Raw genomic sequence first — 22,844 nt, forward strand, 5'->3', positions numbered from 1 at the left:
AACGCGATTCTGAAGGTTTACAAGAAAAACTCAAATTATTAGGTAACCAAAACAATTCGTGCGATTTTAAATTCAATATGAAAAACCGCATGAACTTTTTTAGTTGCCTGATAATTTGAGTTTTCGCATTTTATTAAAAATGTAAAATAATTTCATATTTGATATCGACACATGCAAATAATATTTGAGAATTTCATACATAGGTTGTTTTTCAGATTTAAAAGTTTACGGAAAATAATTTAACAGTCTTTTTGCACAGTGCTTAAAACTGTGATCTGAGAGAACAAAGACTATTCATATTTTATTGATGTCAATGAACGTCACAATAGTCGAATCAGCAGTCTTATCGTTAATTACAATTAATATCACTTATATGGCGTAATGTTACTTTTTTTGGACGGATGACAGATCTGCAGTTAAATGAAATGAAATAAAGCAGAAAAACAAGTTGACTTTGCGCATGTCACATTACGAATGCGAATATAGTAGGTGTTATTTGCAATTAAAATTACGCGAGAATTATCGTAGTCATTTCCATTCGCGAGAATCGCGAAAATATGGAGCATGAGTTCAAGAGTTATCTTCTTAGATAGCGAAATGTTAGCAATGTTGACAGATTTTATCAAATTTTATCAATTTTCCAACATTGCTAACATTTTGTTTACTAGGTTTTGCAACTCTTAAAGAAGATTTACATGAATAGAAGCTTGAATTATTTGAATAATTATAGAATTATTTAATTATAAAATTTAAAATAATATCATATTTTTTCGAGAATCAGCCTGTATCTGACATGTTGAACAAACGAAAAACGAAGACAGATGCGAATACTAATTATCGTAATTAATGATCTGATAAATGATGAAATCGAACTGACATTCTATATATGTCGTCACGGCAGCAATGGGGCAACAATTGAAAGATTGGATAACAAAGTGGTGTAAGCTAATTTATGTAGGAAACTGAATTAAGTGCCTTATTTTAATAATAGTGTAACATAAAACATCTGATCTTCCAGAGTAAAGAAAGATAAATGTATTGTGCTTTTCTAAAATCTTTCAATGTATAGCTCTAATATTTTACGACTATTCAAGGATTATTTTAGGATCAGAAATGTTTTTTGTACCTGAGGACCCAGCTTAGCAACGAGAGTAGCTCAGGTGTTATCCGAATTCGTAAATATTATTCGGTGTTTAATTTTATTAGTTATTTAAAATTATTATTGTCTCAAAAATGATCTGGCAAAATGAGCAAATTGATAATTCTCGATTTTTGAATGCACCAATGAAATTAATAGCAACAATAAAAATTCTATTACGAGAAACACTTTGGGCGATAACCGAGAGAAGCTTTAACGATACAGTTAGCGCGAGATCCTCTTGGCGACAAGCGGCATTTATTATTAGGGTTACTGAACGGGAACAATGGGTTACACGCGCAATTCTCTTGCCCAATACAATTCTCTCCGGTAGAAAGGCCGTCAATCATTAGATAATGCATCACGTACCATCAATTTTAATTGTCAGATCGTTAGCTTCAATATTTTTATAATTTTTTTCATCGGAATTAATACGTTTTATATTCTTGTTTTATCAATGTTTGAATTTTATCAAAAGTTCTAAGTCCACTTTGCTTTTTACTAGATAGCGCAAACTGTGAATTCGAGAAAGTTAATCTGTTTTCTCTGGGGGTTTCTTTATGAAGTAGAAAATAATGTATTACGTCGCACTGTGTCTCACACTGTGTCCATTGTTATTCACGATCAGTTACATACATCCTATTTAATTTCTCCATCATCATAAATGCATCGTGCGTTATGAATTTTAACTTGAAGACGTCAGTTCACTTCTCGCAGTTTTCTTCACGACATTAAAATTCAAACATCATGTCGCTCTACGATCCATATTTTATCAATCGTTGTTCATGAAAAATTTATGACTATATCGTTAAAGAATGTATTACACGTGAAATAAAAGACGGGAAAACATGCAACAACTTTAATTTTTCGGGAATGTATTTTTTATGTGCCTGATTTTTTTAACTATCTAATCATTGAAGGTTTTAAAACGCGGATCATTTTTTATTCTAATAGAGTAATGTAAAATATTTAATAACGAAATTAAAAATAAACCGACGCAAAAATATCTTTCTCGCTTGCGTCAACGTCTGCCTTATATTGAAGCATACCAACCGCGTATAATGGAGTATACCGCATTACGGTATATCGAATGAGATATTAAAGTACGTTACATGGTGCCTCGATATCATCCGGGATCGTGACACTCGTCTTGCTCGTATTGCATAAAAACCAGTTTCAAGAGAAAAATAACAGTAAAAACAAATTTAAAAAAAAAAACTTCTTTATTCAACAATTTGCCGACCGTGCAAATTGTTTATATGACATTGAGATTCTCGATTTAGAAATTCTGTTGAAACATTTAGAAGCATTTGAGTTCCATTGACAAACATTATTTTTGATCGCGAGAGAGTTAAATTTTGATTCCCCTCGTCTGACTTCATTCCTGTCTGTTTTGCTTCTCATTCAATTAAATCTCTCGACGGTGATTGATGTCCCTTACTCGTCGTTATCGGACAATGGGAACCCACGGATCCCCTACGGGATGCTCTCCTCGGCGATGCTTTCGTCGTTCCTTCTTCGGTGCCCCGCCCTTTTGCATGTGAATTCAGCGCGTCTGTGCTTAAGCTAACATCCGACGATCCGACTCGTCACATTCTAAAAATACGTGACGGCCGTGATCCAGCGAGACTTTTATTCGGGAATGCGCGGGACCGGATTGCGTAAGCTCTCACTTCGGGAGCCCGTGCGCGAATAAATCCGGCGCGTTATGCGCCTCGCGAACGCACCGCTGAAAATCCCGGCACTGATGCAAAACGCCCACGTTGCACCGCGAATTTGGAACATGCGCTCCATTCCGCATTCTGCGAGCGAAGAGCTTTCAAAATTTGTTTGCTCGTTTTCTTCGCGTTAAATAAAATTATCAATGCTGAAATTATAGATTATCTTCATTTTATCATTTTCTGAAAGTGATTACGTCTTTCTAAAGAATCCAATGACGCTAATTTGGGTAACCATATCTCTAAAGCACGAAACGAAACGCTGAAAAAAAAACAGCAACGATCAAATGTTCATCATCGTGAATAGAGGACATATTATCTCCACGAAATACCGTTACGAAACGCCCACGCCTGATGCGGGAATTTGGAACGCGTGCTAATTTCGACTTTATTCATCGCGCGACGACCTTTGGAGAGTTCTTCTTTCTCCTGGGCTGTTCTCTTCCTCTTATCGGCCGATATTTGCACGCCGCATTCCGCGATTTCTCGCTATTTCGACACGCTACCATCTACGATCGTTGTTCGACAGCCGCGTGATTTATGACAAATGGACGTTCTTTCTTCGCTAGGTGAAAGCCGTGACGTTCATTATCGGTGTCTTGCAAACAGCTGTAGGTCTATTCTATTCGGTTTGCTTTTTTATGAACTTTTTACCTTAAGATAAAAGGAGGGAGAAACCGGCTGGAAAAGCAGCTGGAAAGGATAGATTTTATGATTTCTCAACAGCATTGGACCAGTGCCAAGTTGAATACCAGTGAAGAAATAGATGTGAACATTTCGTGTAACTTCGGGTTGACGAAGCTTGGCCGGAAGTAGCATGTTAATGCGTCGAATGTATTATTTGCTTACGTAAAGTTAACTTAGGATCGATTGGATTAATCCAATTTCACAGATTGTCCGTGCAAAACGATAACGAGACGCATTACATAAATACTAGAATTTCTTTAAGCAAAACAGATTCGTGAAATTAATATTATAAAACTTGACGAGATTAATATCGTTGTACATTATTCAGCGTGAAATTAATAAGTCGAAGCTCTTGAAAGGAGAATTTCGCAGCGCATTAGGAAAAAACTAATTGTATACTACAATCATAAACGTTACATAAATTCTGAGGTTAAGTCGGGATTAAATCAAATTATGCGGATAATAATAATAAACGATTATTTTATTAAAAATATAAATCGCGATGACGGAGATTAATTATGACTACATGCGCGCGCGCGTTCCGACTTTAATTAAAGAGCAACGGTACAACGTGAGCTGTGTATAAAATAAGTTATGCAGAAGTGGAACGTCGTAAGATTTCAATATAGGCAGTAATGTGCGTATTATTTGATGTTCGATGTTGATAATGCACGCTACGGAAACACGCAACTGTAACAGATGCGGTGAAAAGAGATATGATTGGAATTCCAGTAACATGTTTAGCTTGTGCATTTTAATGCATTATACGCACGGACATCAGCAATACTTATTGCGCGTTTAGAATATTTCTACAATGACGAAAGATTTGCATATTTATCTCAATGCGATACAGAATGCATCGTAAAGAATCGATATAAATTAAATGGACGTATTCTTAGTTGTCAAATATAATTTTTCGGAAGTGCAAAGAAAATTTTTACAATATTCTTTATAGTTTATTTATATTTTATTGATTTATTAATATCTTGATTATTTTTAGAAATCAATGAATAACATTCCTTAATAAATCATTTTAATTTATTCTAAGAATTAATAATAAAATTTCCATTTTTATTTAAAAATTATGATAACTTTAATCTGTTTTTAGATAAAAGCTCAAGGAAAATTTTAATTATGCATTAATCGTGTGTCTATTTTTGGATGAATCTAAATAGATTTATGTAACATGCATTATCTGCTAAGCAGTTATGAATTGTTTTGCAACATTGCGACTTGCTATTTAAGCGGACGAATGTAGCCTTGGAAATTATTTGCAGTTTTTCTGTGACGTTCTATCTATCTGTCACTTCTCTGTTTCCACGATATTAGAATATATAATATAAAACTGTATTACAAAATACATATTATGTGTATTACAAAATTTGATTTATAAATGTATATTTGATTGCATCTAATGAAGAGCATTTATTGAAATTATTGATATTGCTTTCAAGTAAAGAAATACATATAATTTAAACGTATCAATTGCCACGTGCTGAAAATGTCAAATACATTTGTGCAAGGTCACAACGTAACCCATAAACCACAATTGCTTGTGCTACTGAAGGGACGGCATTATTGTGTTATAATTTCTAAAGGCCCATAAATAGTTCCGAGCTACATTGTAAAAGGTATTCAGCATAGAATGCTACACGTGTCAATATTTTCTACGAATGACATGACATATTGGACCATGCAATCTCTAGAATGCGCTCCTGCAACGCAAAGCGCATTGAAGTAAGCAGTACAAGTGTTAAAACTTCCTGCTTCAAGGACAAAGTGATTCAAACGATTCGTATGTTTTTCTCTTAATCAATTGAGATTGAATTTCTGCGCGATGTATACATTCTATTTAAATTATGTCAGATTTTACATAAGCGGATACCATACTTTATTTTTTCAAAATATTCAAAGCTTTCTTTAAGCTTAAAAATACACAAAACTTTTTCATGAAATAATAAATACAATAATTTTAGCCTCATGCAAAAAATTTATCATAATATAAAAATTTAATTAAAAATCTAATGATTCAGAAGTAATGAAAATGATAAGACTTATAGCTATTTGAGTAAAAATAATTATTGATTTCGACAGAATTGTTATTAACAAACGCGTTGAAATTTGTTAAAATTAACACATGGTTACAGAATATATAATTCTAAATCAATTGTTTTTTTTAAGATCTTACAATTTTATCTATTTAGCTAATAAATATATATACAAGTGATATAAATATATAATCTACTTTATTATCAGATAATATTTTATCGTGATTAAAAAGATTTCATTTAAAATACCAGTTGCTCGATAAATGATTGATAATCATTGATTCAATGCGCAAGGCTGTTCTCACCTCAGTGGTTTAAAAACGCCGGTCACGAAATAAGGAATGTGTTTCAAGGAGCAGAGAGGAATAAAAAGAGAGAGAATGGATTTGCGGGCGGAATGGCAGGATGATTCGAAACAACGTACGAATTGTTGTCGGTCCCGGCGATTCGAACGGCTGGGCGCGCTTGCGACGGGCGCGGTATTTCCGGGGCTTTGCGCGCGGCGACACGTCGATCGGCGTAGCGATATTCGGGCGAGCGTGTGCGCTCGCGCGCTCGCCTTGCGATTTGTGCCGCGGCTGCGACGACCACCGGCGACGCGATCGTTTCACCAGCGTATATATTTCGCTGCTGTTATGGTCTTATTACTCACGGAAACTTCCACAGAACTATATAAAAAAAAATTGCGACCGATTCGTGGCGATCGACCACGTCAAGGGTCGCTACTGGAGGAACTACTTGACGCACGAAAGGACGCGACGCGCAAGCGCGCCTCGACCGGTGACCGCCATCTTGCACTCCAGTCAACAGCAGAGGCCGCAGCAGCCAGTGGTCGTCAGTGCACGACAGCTCCGGTGCCCCTACGAAACCCTCTGTCTGTCCCGCACCGGTTGTCTTGCATACCCGTGGCACACACGACATCGCATCCTCACGTCGTACCGGTTATTCACGCGTGTTACTCCCTTCCGCCTGCCGAGTTTCGTAGTGAGAACGAGCGGCGAAATTCCACACGTACCGGCTCGCCATCGTCGTCGTCCGTGCGTTACGAAGCGGTGCGGTGGTTTTCGTGGAGTCCGATTTGCGGTGTTTTAACGTGACACGCTAGATCGCGCGGGGTCCGTCCTCTACTGGGCAGCATGTCGGCGCAAGTGCAGGGCACCCTTCTCGACGTGCTCAAGAAGAAGATGAGGCAGACGAAGGAAGAGATGGAGAAGTACAAGGATGAGTGCGAGGAGTACCAGAGGCGGCTGCAGGTGGAAGTGATGCGCCGCGAGGAAGTGAGTGAAATCGCGATTATGCTTCTTTCAGTGTATTCTTCCTGCCGCGAGCACCGACCCTCGCAAAGCTTCCCCAGCGCTCCCTTCGTCCGCGATCTCTCTCTTTCTCTCTCGCTCTCTCTCTCTCTCTCTCGTTTCATTCTTTCCTAGTCTCGTCGCCTCGAAGTCTCGTGATGATATCATAACTTCACGAGATATCAATATCGGTAATAGTCGAAACACATTCAGCAATACGACGACAATCGTCGCTATTGCCGTACGATTGATCGTCAACAGTAAGCAACAATAATGAAAAAAAGTCATTTTCGAAGCAAAATCTGGCGAATAGGCTTTCGAACCAGAACTTTTTCATTGATCGAAGAGCGGATGAATACATCTTTGAAAATGGATTAAAAGATTAGCCTTTCACGCACACATCCTTCCGGATTATCATCGATCCCGTTTTTATTTGCGAGTTCTCATTTCTTCCGCCGTGGAAGGAATGCGAACAAAATGCGAAACGCCGGAGCCGGCGTCCACGACGAGTCTATAGAATCGATCGCGAGTGTCAGGCACGTCGTCGTCAAGCTGGGGCCGCGATGGGCGAGTGCGGGCGGGAAAGGGAAGGAGGAGAGTCGAGAGCGCACACCGATGACTCTCGCTCGAGACATTCTTGATATACCGGTGAGGACCGGCTTGGAAACCATCATGCACGCTTGCTCTTCGCAGTGTGAACACAGAGAATCCTTGTGTGCAAGTCAAAAGTGTTGTAATAATCAGAGCCTGATCGCGCAGCGCGACGAAATCGATCACTGTAGGGCTGTTCTCGTTCACCGTCACAGTCGACCTAACCGAACGAACGGATATCCGTGCGAACTTTTGAAGTCTATCCGGACATTCGTTATTCGTGCAGAACACGTCGAAATTTTCTCGTCGCAAAACTGATTTGTTTATTTAATAAGCGCGATCAAATCCCTTCTCATAATATAATGTAGATCTAGTCAAATCCAGGAATATTTAATTATAACATACATCTGTCGATTGTAAGAATTTTTATATAATATCTCATTATAGAGAGATAAAAAAAACAATAAAATCGATAAAATAACCAAACTATAAAATCAATTTTCACGATGAAAATTTAATAAAGTTAACTTTTTATCGTAAACTCTCTGCATCTATATAAAATATTAATTTATTTATATTGAGAATTTTATTCACCGTATCAGTATGCAAAGAATTCGATAACAAACTCAATAAGAAGTTTTTTATAATGAGATTTTAAGTATCTAATTATTTAGCTAGAAATTTTCAACAAAATTTTATTCCACAGAAAATTCATTACAACAAGCTTTTCATTCAACAAGATTCAAAGAAGTGATACATATCAAGTTTAATTAATTATACAATGATTGAATTAATTACTGGATTATTCTACAATTCTATATTGCTAATACATAGCACCTGAATATTCGCGTCGACACGTTGTCAAATAAATGCGAATTAAATAATACGAATTATTCTGGCGATTCAATATCATGTCCACTCGCGAAACGGGCTTTTTGTACTAATAGTATATTATTAATAATCTTGCGTAATATATTTTTCTCGTAATTGTTTTACTTTTGTGTATGATTATTGCATGAACTGATGCATTATACGGAGCAAAACTACACGATAAGAGAGATAAGCGACGATACGGTTCGTAAACAAAGTTAGCGAGATAATTAAAAACAAGTTTTAAACTTTTTTAATGAATTCTAATAACGATCCCTTGTAGATTTAAAGATGCTATTAGACACATAAATGTTAAACGCTCGGCGTTTTTGTGAATTAATGTACAAGAGATAAGTATACGATTGTAACTTCCTGAAATGGTATGCGTGCCGTGCGATATTTAATTTGATTATTAAGTAACCGTTTCTAAATTTAGATACTACTATAGTGATGTCTAAAAAATTTATACATTTTATTTTCTATAAAATCTCTAAAGTTACCATTTATTTATAGCTTGCGATCCATTTGTCGCAAATGATAAATGAAGCTTGATAAACCATATAGCGGTTTATCTGTCATAAAACTAGCTATATAAAAATGCATTAAGTCTTCGTTTGAGATTCTTCGGACAGCAGTTGCCGTTATGCATACCGATCCGTTAGATTCTATCTTGTAAACACCATCAGATTGCCATATATTCGTGCAATTACCTGTTATGCAATCTATTGTCAGTAGTTTCAGGAAGTTTTTTTACATATCCTGAAACAATTATCTTATCTACTTACGCAAAATGTGAAAATTTAGCTATCTGCATGTAAAAATAATTACGCTTTAACGCATTATCGCGATTTAAGAAATTGATAAAAGTCATTGCTTTTAAAAACTCTTAATAATCGATAAGTATACAGCCATTACATCTAGCGCAAAAATAGGGGGGGGGTGAAGGTTTTAATTAAAATATAATTAAAACAATTTTAAAATATGTAACTGCCGATATAATCGTCCCCACGTTGACAATTTTTCGCAACGAGGAGATGAGATCATTACGGAAGGGTCTAGAAGACACAGTGTATTAACTGTTCGTTTACTGACACGCCAGCATACCTGAGGCACACGGTTACGTGGCAAAACGTGCACAAGTGAAACGAGCCGGAGCCTCCCCGGTGAGTTGTTCATCAGCCTCGATTTAACGGATTTGCACCACAATCTTGGCCGTTTCTCGCTTCTTTTTCCCTTCACGAATGGCGTGTCTCGTCAAAGTGCGCGAACACAGCCGTCGAATGTCAAAGTCACGATCGGCTGATCCGTAAAATTGCCCTTAACAAGTGCAACTGCGACATGCCGAGCAAAAGTAGCGATATATTGAGATACGCGTGATTGATCAGAAAATGTTCAAGACGTTTTTGGCAATTTTACTTTGGCTACTTATTTCCAGGATTTTTAATAATTTAACAATACGTCAAGTCAGAATATTGAACTGTCCTAATTTTAAACTTTTTGGAGTTGTTATTTTATAACTGAAAAGCTTTTAGTACTCATTATACAGGGTGTTTCGTAATGTCCGTGCCAACGCTCGTGTGCGGGTAGAGTGCGGTAAACCGAAAAGTTCCTTTACCGTTTTGCAATTTTCGCAATAATAATTGGAATATTAATTAAGAAGGATTGACGAATAATCACGCGTTGCGCGCGGCTAGACCATGAACTGTACACTCTAGGCGTGATAGCAACGAGGATCGCAACGAAAAATTACAAAACGTATTACTCCTACTCTCGCCATGCATTGTTATTTTTCGTTGCCGTGCGATCCTCGTTGCTGTCAGCCTAGAGTGTACAGTCTAGAGTGTAGAGTGTTATTCGTCAATCCTTTTTAATTAATATCTCAATTATTATTACAAAAATTGCAAAACGGTAAAGGACTTTTCTATTCAGTTTACCGCGCTCTACTCGCACACGAGCGTTGGCACGGACATTATGAAACACTGTATATAACTGTAAAACATGAAAATTTTAATTATATTTGATTTTCTAAACTATTGGCCGAACAATCGAAAGTCTAAAAATCTGAATCTAAATTCAATAATCCACCGTGAAATTCTATGTCATAAAAATATAATGTGATTCGTAATTAGTAAAGTCAGTGTGTCGCACACTTTCACTTGCTTAAGATATTTTTTATATTAATTCAATATGAAAATAATAATCATAATTCCCTCTTTGAATTTCTACTATTAATATTTATCGATCGCGTATATTACATTCTGTCTGAATGAGTATTATTTGTCGTTAAATATTCGACATTAACATTTAATGCCAGTTTAAAGCAAAAATATTGAATATTAGTTATGTTTACTACACATGTATCAATTTTTTTATTATACTACCGATTATATTAAACGGCTTTTAGGTTGAAGCATTCATTATGTTGTTCAGAAAATCTTACAAGTATTTGCATAGAGCGTTGCGTGTCTCTCATGTAGATGTATTTCTTCTGTCGACAGACCGTGTCGAAGAAGCCTATTGACGGTTTCAATATCCTGTCGTCTTAAATGATAGGTCTCCGTATTCTAATTGAAAACTTGAGCAAACTCATGAAATGCATCCTTCGTGCAGCGGATCATTCATTATATCATTAATTACGGAAAATTATAGATCACTCATCATACATCATTTATCACCACATTATACGCGACAGTCAATAAATTAACGATTTCTCAATCTACTTTTTATTCGACATCTTCTTAAGCTGTATTATCGCTTTAACATTCGTATGCTTTCAATTCCATATAGAATATGAAAATTAATTGCATTTAATTAATTAAATAATATGAATTATGTTGCACTGAAGCACTGCATTTGATACAATGAAATTTCAGTGATTCGCAATCAAATTTCGCTCAGGATAAAGCTATATATTTTCGTCCGCGTGATGTGTAATCTGCAGAAGTAAACTTAATTTTTTATCCGATGTGCACTCGCGATAAAGTGCACCCGGTAATGCGTGCAATGCGTTCTAAAGGCCAACGGATAGACTCGCTCAGACCGTAGTAACAAGCTTTTGTCAATGGGCAATGAGGTGCACTGTGATGCAGTATTGAAAAAAACCTTTTTCGATTTCAATCGAAGGCAATGATAAGGCGCGATGCGTTATTATCGCCCACTGATTCAGTTACACACATAGACGAAAACGCGATAAGACAAGTCTCTTATTGATTTGCTCGTGCATCGAAAGTCCGGCGCGAAAGCGATATCTTGGGGATTTGGAATGACAGTACGGTTTCAGGGTCTTTATTGTCGACAAGTTTACATAACAAAATGCCGACATTTCTCGCGACGCCTTGAGTGAATTTACTTACGAATAAATATCAGCACATATTTAGCGTATACTCAGGGTTTCGTGCGAATGAAAATAAGTGGTTTTTTTTTAATTTTAATTTATACATGTGATAAAATTATACTATCCTCTATTTCTTTTACACTTTTCACTTCGGTTTCATTATTTTTTTATAAACAAAATTGTAATTTCGAGATTCTATCTTAATATCGATGAATTTTGGATCTGAAAACATATTGATTCGCTAAATTATTATCGGTCCCTACAATTGCGATCAATGTCGGTCGAACTGCAGGACGAATTAAATGGATTTTAATGGAAGTCTATGGAAAAGGGTCGGACGAGGCGGAAGTTTGGCACACTTACTCACCGTGAATACCACCGATGTGACGACCTGCTCGCTCGGCACAAGTGCGAATGGGCGTGCCGGTTTCCTCCGAATAGAACACATGCAAAGTTGCATATTGGGAAAGGTAACGCCGCACAAAAGCATACGTAATATTGCGTGTATGCAGGATCGAGCGTAGAGCAGCGTAGCGATGAGAGCGATGCCAGCTAAGTTTTACGTTGTTGCGTTCGCGCTAACTCGTTGCGGAAGCTCAATGATTGTACCTGAAACACCCACTAAAATTGTTAATATTTAATATAAATATTCATCGAGATGCGTTGTAAGTTTGCAAACTAAAGTAATTATTTAAAAATATTTTTAAGAATTCACAAAGTTATATTACATGTCAGAATTTTATTTTACACCATGTTTTATCTACACAAATCTATATAAATGCAAATATATTATGACAGGATCATTTTGTTTTACTCAAAGGGAAGATGAAAAACGACGGTAGACAGTAGTAGTAATAATAATCGTGGCCGAGTAGCGCTGTTTGTAATATCACGGTCACGTTTAAGTGGTTATGCAATCGTTGCTGTCAGACCGCTGACATCACCCCCCATAAACGCGCACATAGGTGTGCCGAAATCCATGAATACAAAGTTCACGTACCGTTAATAAAGTAACGCTGTAAAAGGACGCGTTCCCTACATGCCGCGATAAATTGGGGGCATTTACTAGACGCACAATCGTAAACAGGTGCAGCTAACGAGGACGAGGGACCTCGAATTGTGTGTACGCGGATACACGTGTAATCGACCGTTGAGCAATTTACATCCGTCAAAATCGTACGCTTCGTTTAATCTCTCGCACAACTTCGCCAATAATTACAAGTTATTTTTCTCGAAAATAATTACGACTAAAAATATCCACATCTACGGTTTGAAATTAATTAATTTATATGTATGTGTTAGCAACAGAAGTGAAAGTTCGCCAATTAATAAATACACACTTTCTTTGGAAATAGATATTTTAATATTTATTCAATTTTCAGTAATTGTATTTTTGAGAGTAAATAATCTGACAGAAAGCTGATTTTATATTGTCTTACGTTCACCGACACTTTACGGACCTTATCGATTGTATCGAAAACCAATCTGTGCTGCGTATCGCTAATCGCAAAAATCTGAAATCTAAAAGCATCTATCTCGAACGAAAGTCCGATATATCTTACCGTTTGATCGGCAGTAAAACAACGTGTATTTAAGGACGAGTTTCGTCGAAGCCAATGACGTGTACAATGATAATACGTTTGGTTTAACACTTAATGCAGCACGCTAGACAACCCCCGGGGTCATTGATATGCATGTGGAGATCTCTTTACGATCTCCAGCTGAGCGCTTTGTTACAAGCGTTGATCGCGCTCGGCACGTTACGGCATTAAATTGGATTCAGATCGTTCCTAATCCGGCATGCGTTCCTAATCATACGTTTTACCGGCAGACCGCAGGGAATAATAGTGGATCAGCCGTTTCATTTGACGTTGCCTCGTACAATTCTGTTAAACTACCTCAATTGCTTCCAGATCTGACGCGTTACATCTTCGATTTACATTTTATAATCTAAATAAATTTTGTAAATAACAGCAATTAACGTCGAATTATTGACGTGACGTCAACAACAAGCATATTTTTCTCTTAATGTATTATAAATGCGCGTTGTATCCTTTTTTTTTCGTTATTCCACATTAATCATTGTTAATATAAATCTTGAACAGTTTCTGACACATCAGTCTCTGATATTAAATATTATTATGTGACTATTGTATAAAATAGAAGCTGTTAACTTTTATTTATATGGACCGGATTCTTTTGTGTACAGGCTGAGTCTGAAGTGGCCGCCTTGAATCGTCGTATCCAACTGCTGGAGGAGGACCTCGAGCGATCCGAGGAGCGCCTTGCCACTGCCACTGCCAAATTGGCGGAGGCATCGCAAGCTGCCGATGAGAGTGAACGGTAAGTTTCCCATACTATGTCTGACAAAAATATTCCGATTTATTGCAAATGATCATCTAATTTATTAGTTGCAATGAGCGATTATCTTAATAAAAATAGATGAAAAAATATCTTGAATAAATATTTTTTAAAATAATTAAGAGACTTTTTTCCTGACTTAGTAGTGTCGTTTTTTGAACTTGGCCGGAGACACTACCGCGTCTCCTGATATAATTTATATGACAAAAAATGCTTAAATACGTTAATACAAAATAGTTGCTCATTGTTACATATCTTTTCTTTTATCTTCTTAAGAATGATTAAGATTAATATTATGTATTACATAATCAGATTGAATGTTGGTAATAAGACTTCTTAACATGTTTGTCGTCAAGCCACTAATTAGTGATTAGAATGGATGCAGAAAATCGGATTTATAATATTTTACTCTTGATCATTCTTATGTACTATCTTCGAAAAATCCAACATTGTCAGAATAAAAAAATTAATTACGAGTGAAACGCAAAAGTGGTATAAATCAAATTTTACTATTTTGGCTATCTCATTATTTTATACAGTCGAAATAAACGAAATAAACGAATTATGTTAGTAAAGTTTCTTAATACAATATTATTCATACAGTATATTAAATATGCAAATTCTTTGTAGCATTTAGCTAAATTTTTCAACATTAATAAATATAAAAATCGAAGTATATCTCAAAAATTGCTACACAATTTATATCACTTTTGTTATAAATTTATCGTATATATTCTATATGGATATTAATATAAAATTACCATTATTTTGAGTCATATTTTTTTTATAAAGAATTATTTTATATAAATTGACCTTGCATCGTCTTACATTGAAAGAATTGATCTGAAAAAATGAGTATCTTTTGATTCATCTTTCCGTGACATAATAATGCAATTTCAATGCAACGCATAATTTTCTGTGACTAATATCTCCGAATATAGACCCCAATGTGATTAGCTTCTTAATATTCTAGTTGCTCGTATATAATTACGACAAGTACCAAAATGCGAAAACTATAATCAGTATACCAATTTTGCCATATTATCTCCACGATAAATATATGTGGAAGAATAGGTGTTCAATCATTGCAAAAATAAGAATACCATAGATTTCGATCATTGATCAGAGTTATTGCATCGCATAATGCAAAGAATAATGTATAGCTGTAAGAGAATAACTCTTCAATATGTTTTTTCTCTTTATATTTGTTGTATAATCTTTGTAGTATAAGATTTTGCGGATTTTAAATACCACATCCTAGTCTTTTTGCGGTAACGTACATATAATATCCGACGATAACTTCACTTTTAGCAACTTGGTATAAATTTTTCAAAAATATTTTCTCGTTTTTATTTTACAATGGAAAAGTAATTTCTAAATATTCTTTCTTGTTAATTATTTATTACTAAAAAATAATTAAGTTTACGACACATCGAAATAATTTGGAACTACGGTTGATTTTTAATTTGCTTTTTACAATATACGCGGCAAAATGTGTGTGAAGCAATAAATGCATTCATATTTTCGAAACTTTAATCGCCGATCATGATTATTTTATGGCAGTACGTAAATGCTTAAAATAACGGTAAGCTTGCTTATCGTTGTGATAACGGATGACGTGTACATGCTTTACACTTCTTGCTACGACATTCATTTTCTCACATACAAGAAAGTGTCATATATGTTCGTTGATCTTTGCTATTGTAGTCCTTTTTTTATCTGTTATATAGTAGATTTATCCACATCACGCGTCACATAAAAGACGTGAAATTGAAATGCATATATTTCCATTTTAATATAAAATCGATAAAACTAATCGATATGCAGATATTATACAATAAATTTGAATTCGATAAAAACAGCACAAAAGGTATAAAAATATTTCCGGATTTATATTGTTTTTTGATTGCGAAAAAATCAAACTTTTTAAATAACTGAGCGGTGAACGAAACAATCATTTCATATGCAACGATGATCATTCTTTCAACGACGATATTAACTTGTCTCTAAAAATCGACGAACGATCGATCGCTAGGATACGCAAGGCCCTCGAAAACCGCACCAACATGGAGGACGACCGAGTAGCTTTGCTGGAGCAACAACTAGCACAGGCTAAACTGATTGCAGAGGAGGCGGATAAGAAATACGAGGAGGTGGGTCACGTACCAGCGAACAAAGAACAATAAAAAAAGGGAGCGAAAAACCCTTTATTTCTGTTGTCGGAGGCAGACTACCAATCGTTAGGGCGCTTGATTCGTGATTCATCGTTTTCACAAATCTCTCTGCTATTTACCGAAGTATTTCTATGGAAAAAAAGATTTTATTTATGAAGAAATAGGATTAGAGAGAGAGAGAGAGGGATACAGCTATAGAATAATAATTCTATACAATTACAAAGGATCGTCCAAGTCGATCGGTGGTTTTCCTCCGGTACTTTCTTTCAGATAAATTTGACAGGTAGACGCGGTGTTGTAGCTGAGCGGAGTGGGCGTTCCCGGACGATCATCAGAAAGCTATCTTTTATCCCGCATCTATTTATATATTCGGTTTTTAATCGTGAATTCTTTCGTTCGACATGTGTCCACCTTAAAGCGCCCGCAAGATTCTCGAGAATCGCAGCTTGGCGGACGAAGAGCGCATGGACGCCCTCGAGAATCAGCTGAAGGAGGCCAGGTTCCTCGCCGAAGAAGCCGACAAGAAATACGATGAGGTTCGCGCGCCCGTCGCGGCTGCTATCGCCGAGTGTGTTGGCTGCAGTGACGATGATGGTTCCTAGTCGATAGTCAAAATAGTGCCTAACCCCGTAATTCTCTGTCTTCTCTTTGTGTGCTCGAAAAACACCATGGTTCGATACGTACGCGTTTCTCCGTCGTGAAAAATATATGATAATACGTGGCCCGCGGGGGGGCACGTCTGTTAAATTCGTCTGTCGATTCGTTTAAGGATCGATCGTGTTGTTAAAAGGAGGCGATCTTACCACGTTGCTCGCGTCGCGATAAGCTTTCCGTCGATCGTAAAAAAAAAAAAAGTTAAAAAGGCGGAGAATCGCCCGATAGTGAAATCTCGCAGGCGTAAAGGCTAAATCGTGAATGCCGATCTGTGATTGCGCTATGAAAGTGAAATTTTTTTTTTAAAAAAGTTTTATATGTTCGCGACAGTGCAGTGTTCGAAAGATCGTTCTTTCCGTTTCGGTATAGAGAGGATCTAGAGATCCGCGAGGATCACGCGAGAAGAAACGAAGGAAGAGAGTGGTGATATATGCAGTGTTCACGTGTTTCGAGCGCGACTTAAACATAAGATCAGAATATCTGTGATTTCCAAGTGTTTTTCTTTTTCGGTTAAAGCAAAATCTCAAAGTGCCAGTTTCATAAATAGAATTTAATCACGTTGTTGCTACTCCTGTTGTTAGATATTTCCTAGATTAGCGGTAGTCGCACGGTCAAGTCTCGGAGATGTTCGCGGAACGCGCGTGCTTATGATAATTCGATATTTCTTTAACGAGGACGATGTTGTCGCGAAGGTTTGGCCGCGTGCTCGATTTGTTGTTTCCCGCCCGCCGCCGAGACCGGCCTCGTTAATTAAATAACAGTATCGTCAATTGTGTTGTGATAAGCGAAAAAGCCGCGCGACTTTATCGCGGCATCGCGTCAACGATATGGTGCTGCTTTTGCCCAAAGGCAATTCGTTTCGCTTTGCTGGAGTTCGGAATATGCGCCAGAATAATGAGAGTTGTGATGGTAGGTGTTGGTCGCGATAACGTTGAAGTTACGGTGACATAAAATTTGTCATTCGTCCGTCTTTGAGAAATCACAGCGTTATCTCGAGATAAAAATCTTGGAATAAGATACCGCAGATAACACGAACATTTTTGTTGTTGTAATATGTTTGCTATGACAGATCTTTCATGCAGGTGATTCAGCAACACGATTTTTTATACTATAAAAATTTGTCTATGACGGAATACATCACGTTTGTGATATTTCTTCATTTTTTTTGCAATATTAATTACAAAAAATGCTAATTTTGTTAATTTTGTTTTAATGACATTTTATTTTGATATATGAACTATCGTTATGTAATCGGAGAATTTATAATTTTTTGAAATTTCATTCCAGAATTTCTGAATTCACCGTAACTTCAACTGATTTTTCATCTGGTGATACTCCATGTGATTTGTTGAATCGTTAATTAGCAATACGCAAAATGGTGTGCTAGAGTTTATCCTATCGCGCTGTCATATAAATTGCCCAATTTATTTCAGTAGATAGTTGCCTTCTCAATTGTTTGTTTTAACCTTTTAATTAACTATCTAACTGTCCAATCATTACAGAAACTCACAGAGATGACGACAAGTTCTAACAGCAACCGAGTGTGCTAATATCTTCGTTAAATGTGTTTTTTCTAAGACAACTTGCGAATTGCCGTTTATCTGCGGAAACGTGTCGCAACTTCTTCGTGAGAAATAATGTGAAAAATATCATGAAAATTAAAGAATTTTGCAAAAGAAATTTATTGTGATCTGCATTTTGCTACAAATTACAATGCTAAATACTGTGAACGCGCATTGAGTATAATTACAGAATCGGAACGAACCGATTTGCATTTCCTCAGCGAGTTGAATGAAATCTTTTTCATCGCCTTGAAATCACGGTTATTACCTTTCAGCGAGCACCGTGCGAGTCATTCGTGAGCAATTATGTTGAATACAAGAGTTCGAAGTGAATCTTAAACGAGATGCACAAACTCGGCGTCCCTCGCGTGAAAGCTCTTCAAGCTGATAATAATAATCTGAAATAAGAACAAAAATGCAAATCTATTAATCAAACTCGCGGGAATCGTGGATCTTTTGATAAAATTTTTGTGAAAAAATTATTTTGCGATTGGTTGCGTCACGGTTGCGCGAAGGTTGTGCTGTATGAATAAAAAGATCGTCCATATGAATCAGTTATTAGCCAACATATACATAACTGTGGCCAAGATATATTCAACGAATGCTGAAACCTCAAAACTTTCCTAAATTATGACGATCTTTTTTCTGCGCGCACATCATACATTTTACTCTCTTGCGTGCGCTTACAAATCGATCAGGACTGAGCTGCAATTTGCGTGACGCGACTTGCGTGCTGCATTTTTGATCGTTTGGTCTTCGACAGCGCAGCCGATTGGAAGAAGTTATCCACTTATGAGCGTTCAAAAAGATTGGTTACTCGAATGAAGTGCAACAGTTTAGTCTGTCGCTAACAGCTTGTTTCAATTCGAATACGAGCTCTGAAAAAGCATACATATCAATATTAAGCACAAAGTGTGCGCAAATATCTTCCTTTAATTCTACAAGAAATTATATGAATATGATAAATTCTTTCAAACTATTGTTACACATACTTTTTCACAAAGATGTATAATACTTTTTTCTTTCTTGTGAAACTGTAGCTCTAGACACTCGCGGATTAAATGTAAATATTGCCGGCAGGCTTTGAGCGTATTAAAAAGAATCTCCGCGAAGACTGTAACTCTTCCAGTCGCTGCGATGACGACGACGAGACGCTGGTGTCTCGCCGTCCCGCCGCCTCCGGAATTTTCAGAGGCGGCGAGACCGCCAAGGATGAGGCGGTTAGGAACACATGTTAGAAACGGTGTATGTATCGTTTATACAGGTCGCCCGTAAATTGGCCATGGTTGAGGCCGATCTAGAACGCGCCGAGGAGCGTGCCGAGGCCGGAGAGTCGTAAGCATCGTTTTTATTAGGCATCTTTCGTACGACAGTTCGTTTTTATTCGAAGCGCGAACGATCCCGTGTATCATGTTTCTTTCCTTTTTCTTTTCCCATCTCTCAATTGCCCCCGCTTGCCATTACGCATCGTCGATCGCGCTTCGATTCGCTCTTGTAACTTTTGGCAGCACCGTTAGCCCGCCGTCAACGAAGGCGGCAATTACCCTAACCACGTCCGTTTTGCACGATAACAATCAATTTCTCGTGATCGCATTGTGTCATTCAAGCTGTGTGGAGTGTATGAATTAACATACTTTCCCCCGTCGTGGAAAGCCAGAGTTGCGAAATGTTATCAAGTATCTCGTACGAATCGTCTAAATATCTTGATAATAATGGCTTTCCTGCGACATTCTTCTGCGTTCAAGAGAGATAAACAAGAATTATATCGAATTTTAATGAATGTAACATTGTGTCAATATTTTAGTATACTTGTAGCATGAAATATACTTGGAATTTGTTCCATTTAAGTTAATCTTAAATAATCACTCATGGACGCAGACGCGATTTTATGCGTAATTTCAGTTAATGTGTGGCACAGCGCACTCACACTAATATTTCGACAGCCGGAAGGAGTTCTCGGAAGCCAGGAGACACGGAGTTCCATGCGTCTCTGCATGTTAACTGATTTTTTTTATATTACTGTTCTATGCCCACCCCCCCATCACCTTTGCTTTTGCGCATGACACGTGTGGCTGTTGATCACAGGTTGCCAGAAAACTAGTCATGATGGAACAGGATCTCGAGCGCGCCGAGGAGAAGGCCGAACTTTCCGAATCGTAAGTACAGACTCACGCATGTGTTTACGTATCCTTTTTCTCTCTGTGTGCAACACATTGCAACTTCCACGCTATTATTCGCTTGTTCAAACGATTCATATTACCGACGAACGTTTCAACGCAAAATTAATTGTAGTGTGAGTAATAGTTTTTATATTTTAAATCAATAAAGTTTTTTACTGTACAAATCTTTATCATAATTATTTTTTAGATTAAAAGAGAGTTTTCTTCTATTAATTTGCTCAAGGGATTTTTTTATTATGCGATTCTGCAAAGGTGGAAATGTTCGTCTGTAATTTTAAAATCCTCTTTTATACGCTACTCTATTAAAAATTTCAAAACCTTATTCGATAATTAAACTGTTAATTAATTTTACAGCAAGATCGTCGAGCTTGAGGAAGAGTTGCGTGTCGTCGGCAATAACTTGAAGTCCCTCGAGGTCTCCGAAGAGAAGGTAATTAATACATTTTACGCGCGATATATAACACAATTAGAACGGAACATATTTCCCCATAAATCTCGTTTTATATCATAATGATCTTCTTAATTACCAATTAGCCCATATTTAATGTCAGAAATTATTACAGATAGAAAACCAATCAGATATACCTTAATTCGCTCATAAATTCTAAATTAAAACGAAAGTATGTGCTGACATTTTATTTTAAACCGAACGTTCTAAATAGAAGCGCATCATTGTTACACGCGAGAGAAATAATATTTGCATAATTGTATATAGGCTAACCAGCGCGAGGAGGAATACAAGAACCAAATTAAGACTCTTACTACTCGTCTAAAGGAGGTACACATCCTTTGGGAGTGTGTTGCTTTGCATCTTTTAACGTGTGATCTATCCCTCGCGTCGTAAATCTAATGCCACTAATTGTAAAATATTAACTCGCGCGCCCCTCTGTTGTTTTGCATTTGACTTAATTTTTTCCTTTACAAATAACTGAATCGTGTTTTATATTGCGGTGGACTAACGAGAGAACGTTTTGTCTTTTTGTTGTGCTTGATTAAACACAGGCGACGCAGAGAGAGGAGACGTTCGAGGGTCAGGTGAAGATTCTGGATAGTCAATTGAAAGAGGTAAGTAAAAGCGAGCGGGATTAAAATTGAATTGAATTAAGACAAGACTTTAAATATACATCAGAAAATTTGCATCGAATGTGATTACATTGTCACTTTGATTTCGATTAGATCGTATGCTTCATACATTATTGAAAAAGATAAAAATTATTCAGATAATATATTCAGATAAAAATTGGATAAAATGACATTTGAAATTAAAATAATATTTAATATTGGCAAGAGAGTCGCTCTAATTGTGTACGAGGAATAAAATTAGCGGAGAGTATGTGAAACTTTTGAAATCTTTATGAATATGTAGGCAAATCTGCTGCATATGCAGATTATATCACGAAGTATGACGAACATGAATGCATTAATAATACTGTAAGCTTTCGTCAGTTATCATATTATTCGAAAAAGTGAAGTATTATTTTTAGCATATTAATCACGCAATATGATGTGTGGCAATTAAACCTCGATTTAAATTTATCACGTAATCATGTGTGATGTGAAATTTTTTATTTGCATGGTGTGAAATAATCTAATAAAATAATAAATGATATCTAATTGTTAATTAATATTCTCAACGATTTCAAAAGAGGAAAAAAGAATAAAAATAGACGTGAATTTTGAAGAATTATATTTCCGAGTTATATGTCCTGCAACATTGAAATGTTCTTTTGAAATCGATGAGTGATTATATCGAAATTGTGTAATTTTTTTAACTGACAAAATATTGCATTTGCGCAGGCTGAGGCACGTGCTGAGTTCGCGGAAAGATCCGTACAGAAACTTCAGAAGGAGGTTGACAGGCTCGAAGGTGCGTATATAAGCAAAAATAACATTGACATAATTATTTCAATATATCTTTTTCGATATTGTACTTCGTTGAATTTAGTTAGATTTCTAAATAACTACGTCAACATATGTTAGAGTACACTTTTGCGACATAGATTTTATAATACAAATGGAATTTTTTCATCGAATGGAAAGAGAAAGAGAAAAATATTCAAGGAGGAAGTTTTCCAAGAAGCTAGTATTTTCTGAATGATTAAAAATTATTAAATTATGTAGATCAAGTAGCTAGATTTTTTGAAGACTTGAAAAAGTTTGCAATTAAACTCCTAGCATCAGGAGTTAAAGAAATATTGAAGAAATAAATTGCTACGAATCAGTACCGGTTTAATT

At 36.4% G+C, this 22,844-nt stretch overlaps 1 protein-coding gene across 22 annotated transcripts in view; it reads left to right on the forward strand.

Annotated features, from left to right (window-relative positions):
* Tm1 (tropomyosin 1) overlaps positions 1-22,844 on the forward strand; it is a 41,336-nt gene that overhangs the window by 11,044 nt on the left and 7,448 nt on the right. For 8 of the 22 annotated variants that reach the window (XM_012371921.2, XM_012371922.2, XM_012371920.2 and 5 more), the window contains 6 exons: positions 13,888-14,021; positions 16,632-16,749; positions 19,694-19,764; positions 20,964-21,039; positions 21,325-21,387; positions 22,407-22,476. In XM_012371921.2, coding sequence (XP_012227344.1) covers positions 13,888-14,021; positions 16,632-16,749; positions 19,694-19,764; positions 20,964-21,039; positions 21,325-21,387; positions 22,407-22,476 — 532 coding nt within the window. Of the gene's footprint in view, positions 1-6,358; positions 6,869-13,887; positions 14,022-16,074; positions 16,193-16,631; positions 16,750-19,693; positions 19,765-20,514; positions 20,586-20,963; positions 21,040-21,324; positions 21,388-21,611; positions 21,675-22,406; positions 22,477-22,844 lie in introns of those variants that run through there. The other 14 variants (XM_012371915.2, XM_012371914.2, XM_012371917.2 and 11 more) reach the window with 9 other exon arrangements.

This window comes from Linepithema humile, chromosome 5, assembly GCF_040581485.1.
Source record: "Linepithema humile isolate Giens D197 chromosome 5, Lhum_UNIL_v1.0, whole genome shotgun sequence".
In the NCBI taxonomy this organism is placed as follows: Eukaryota; Metazoa; Arthropoda; class Insecta; order Hymenoptera; family Formicidae; genus Linepithema; species Linepithema humile.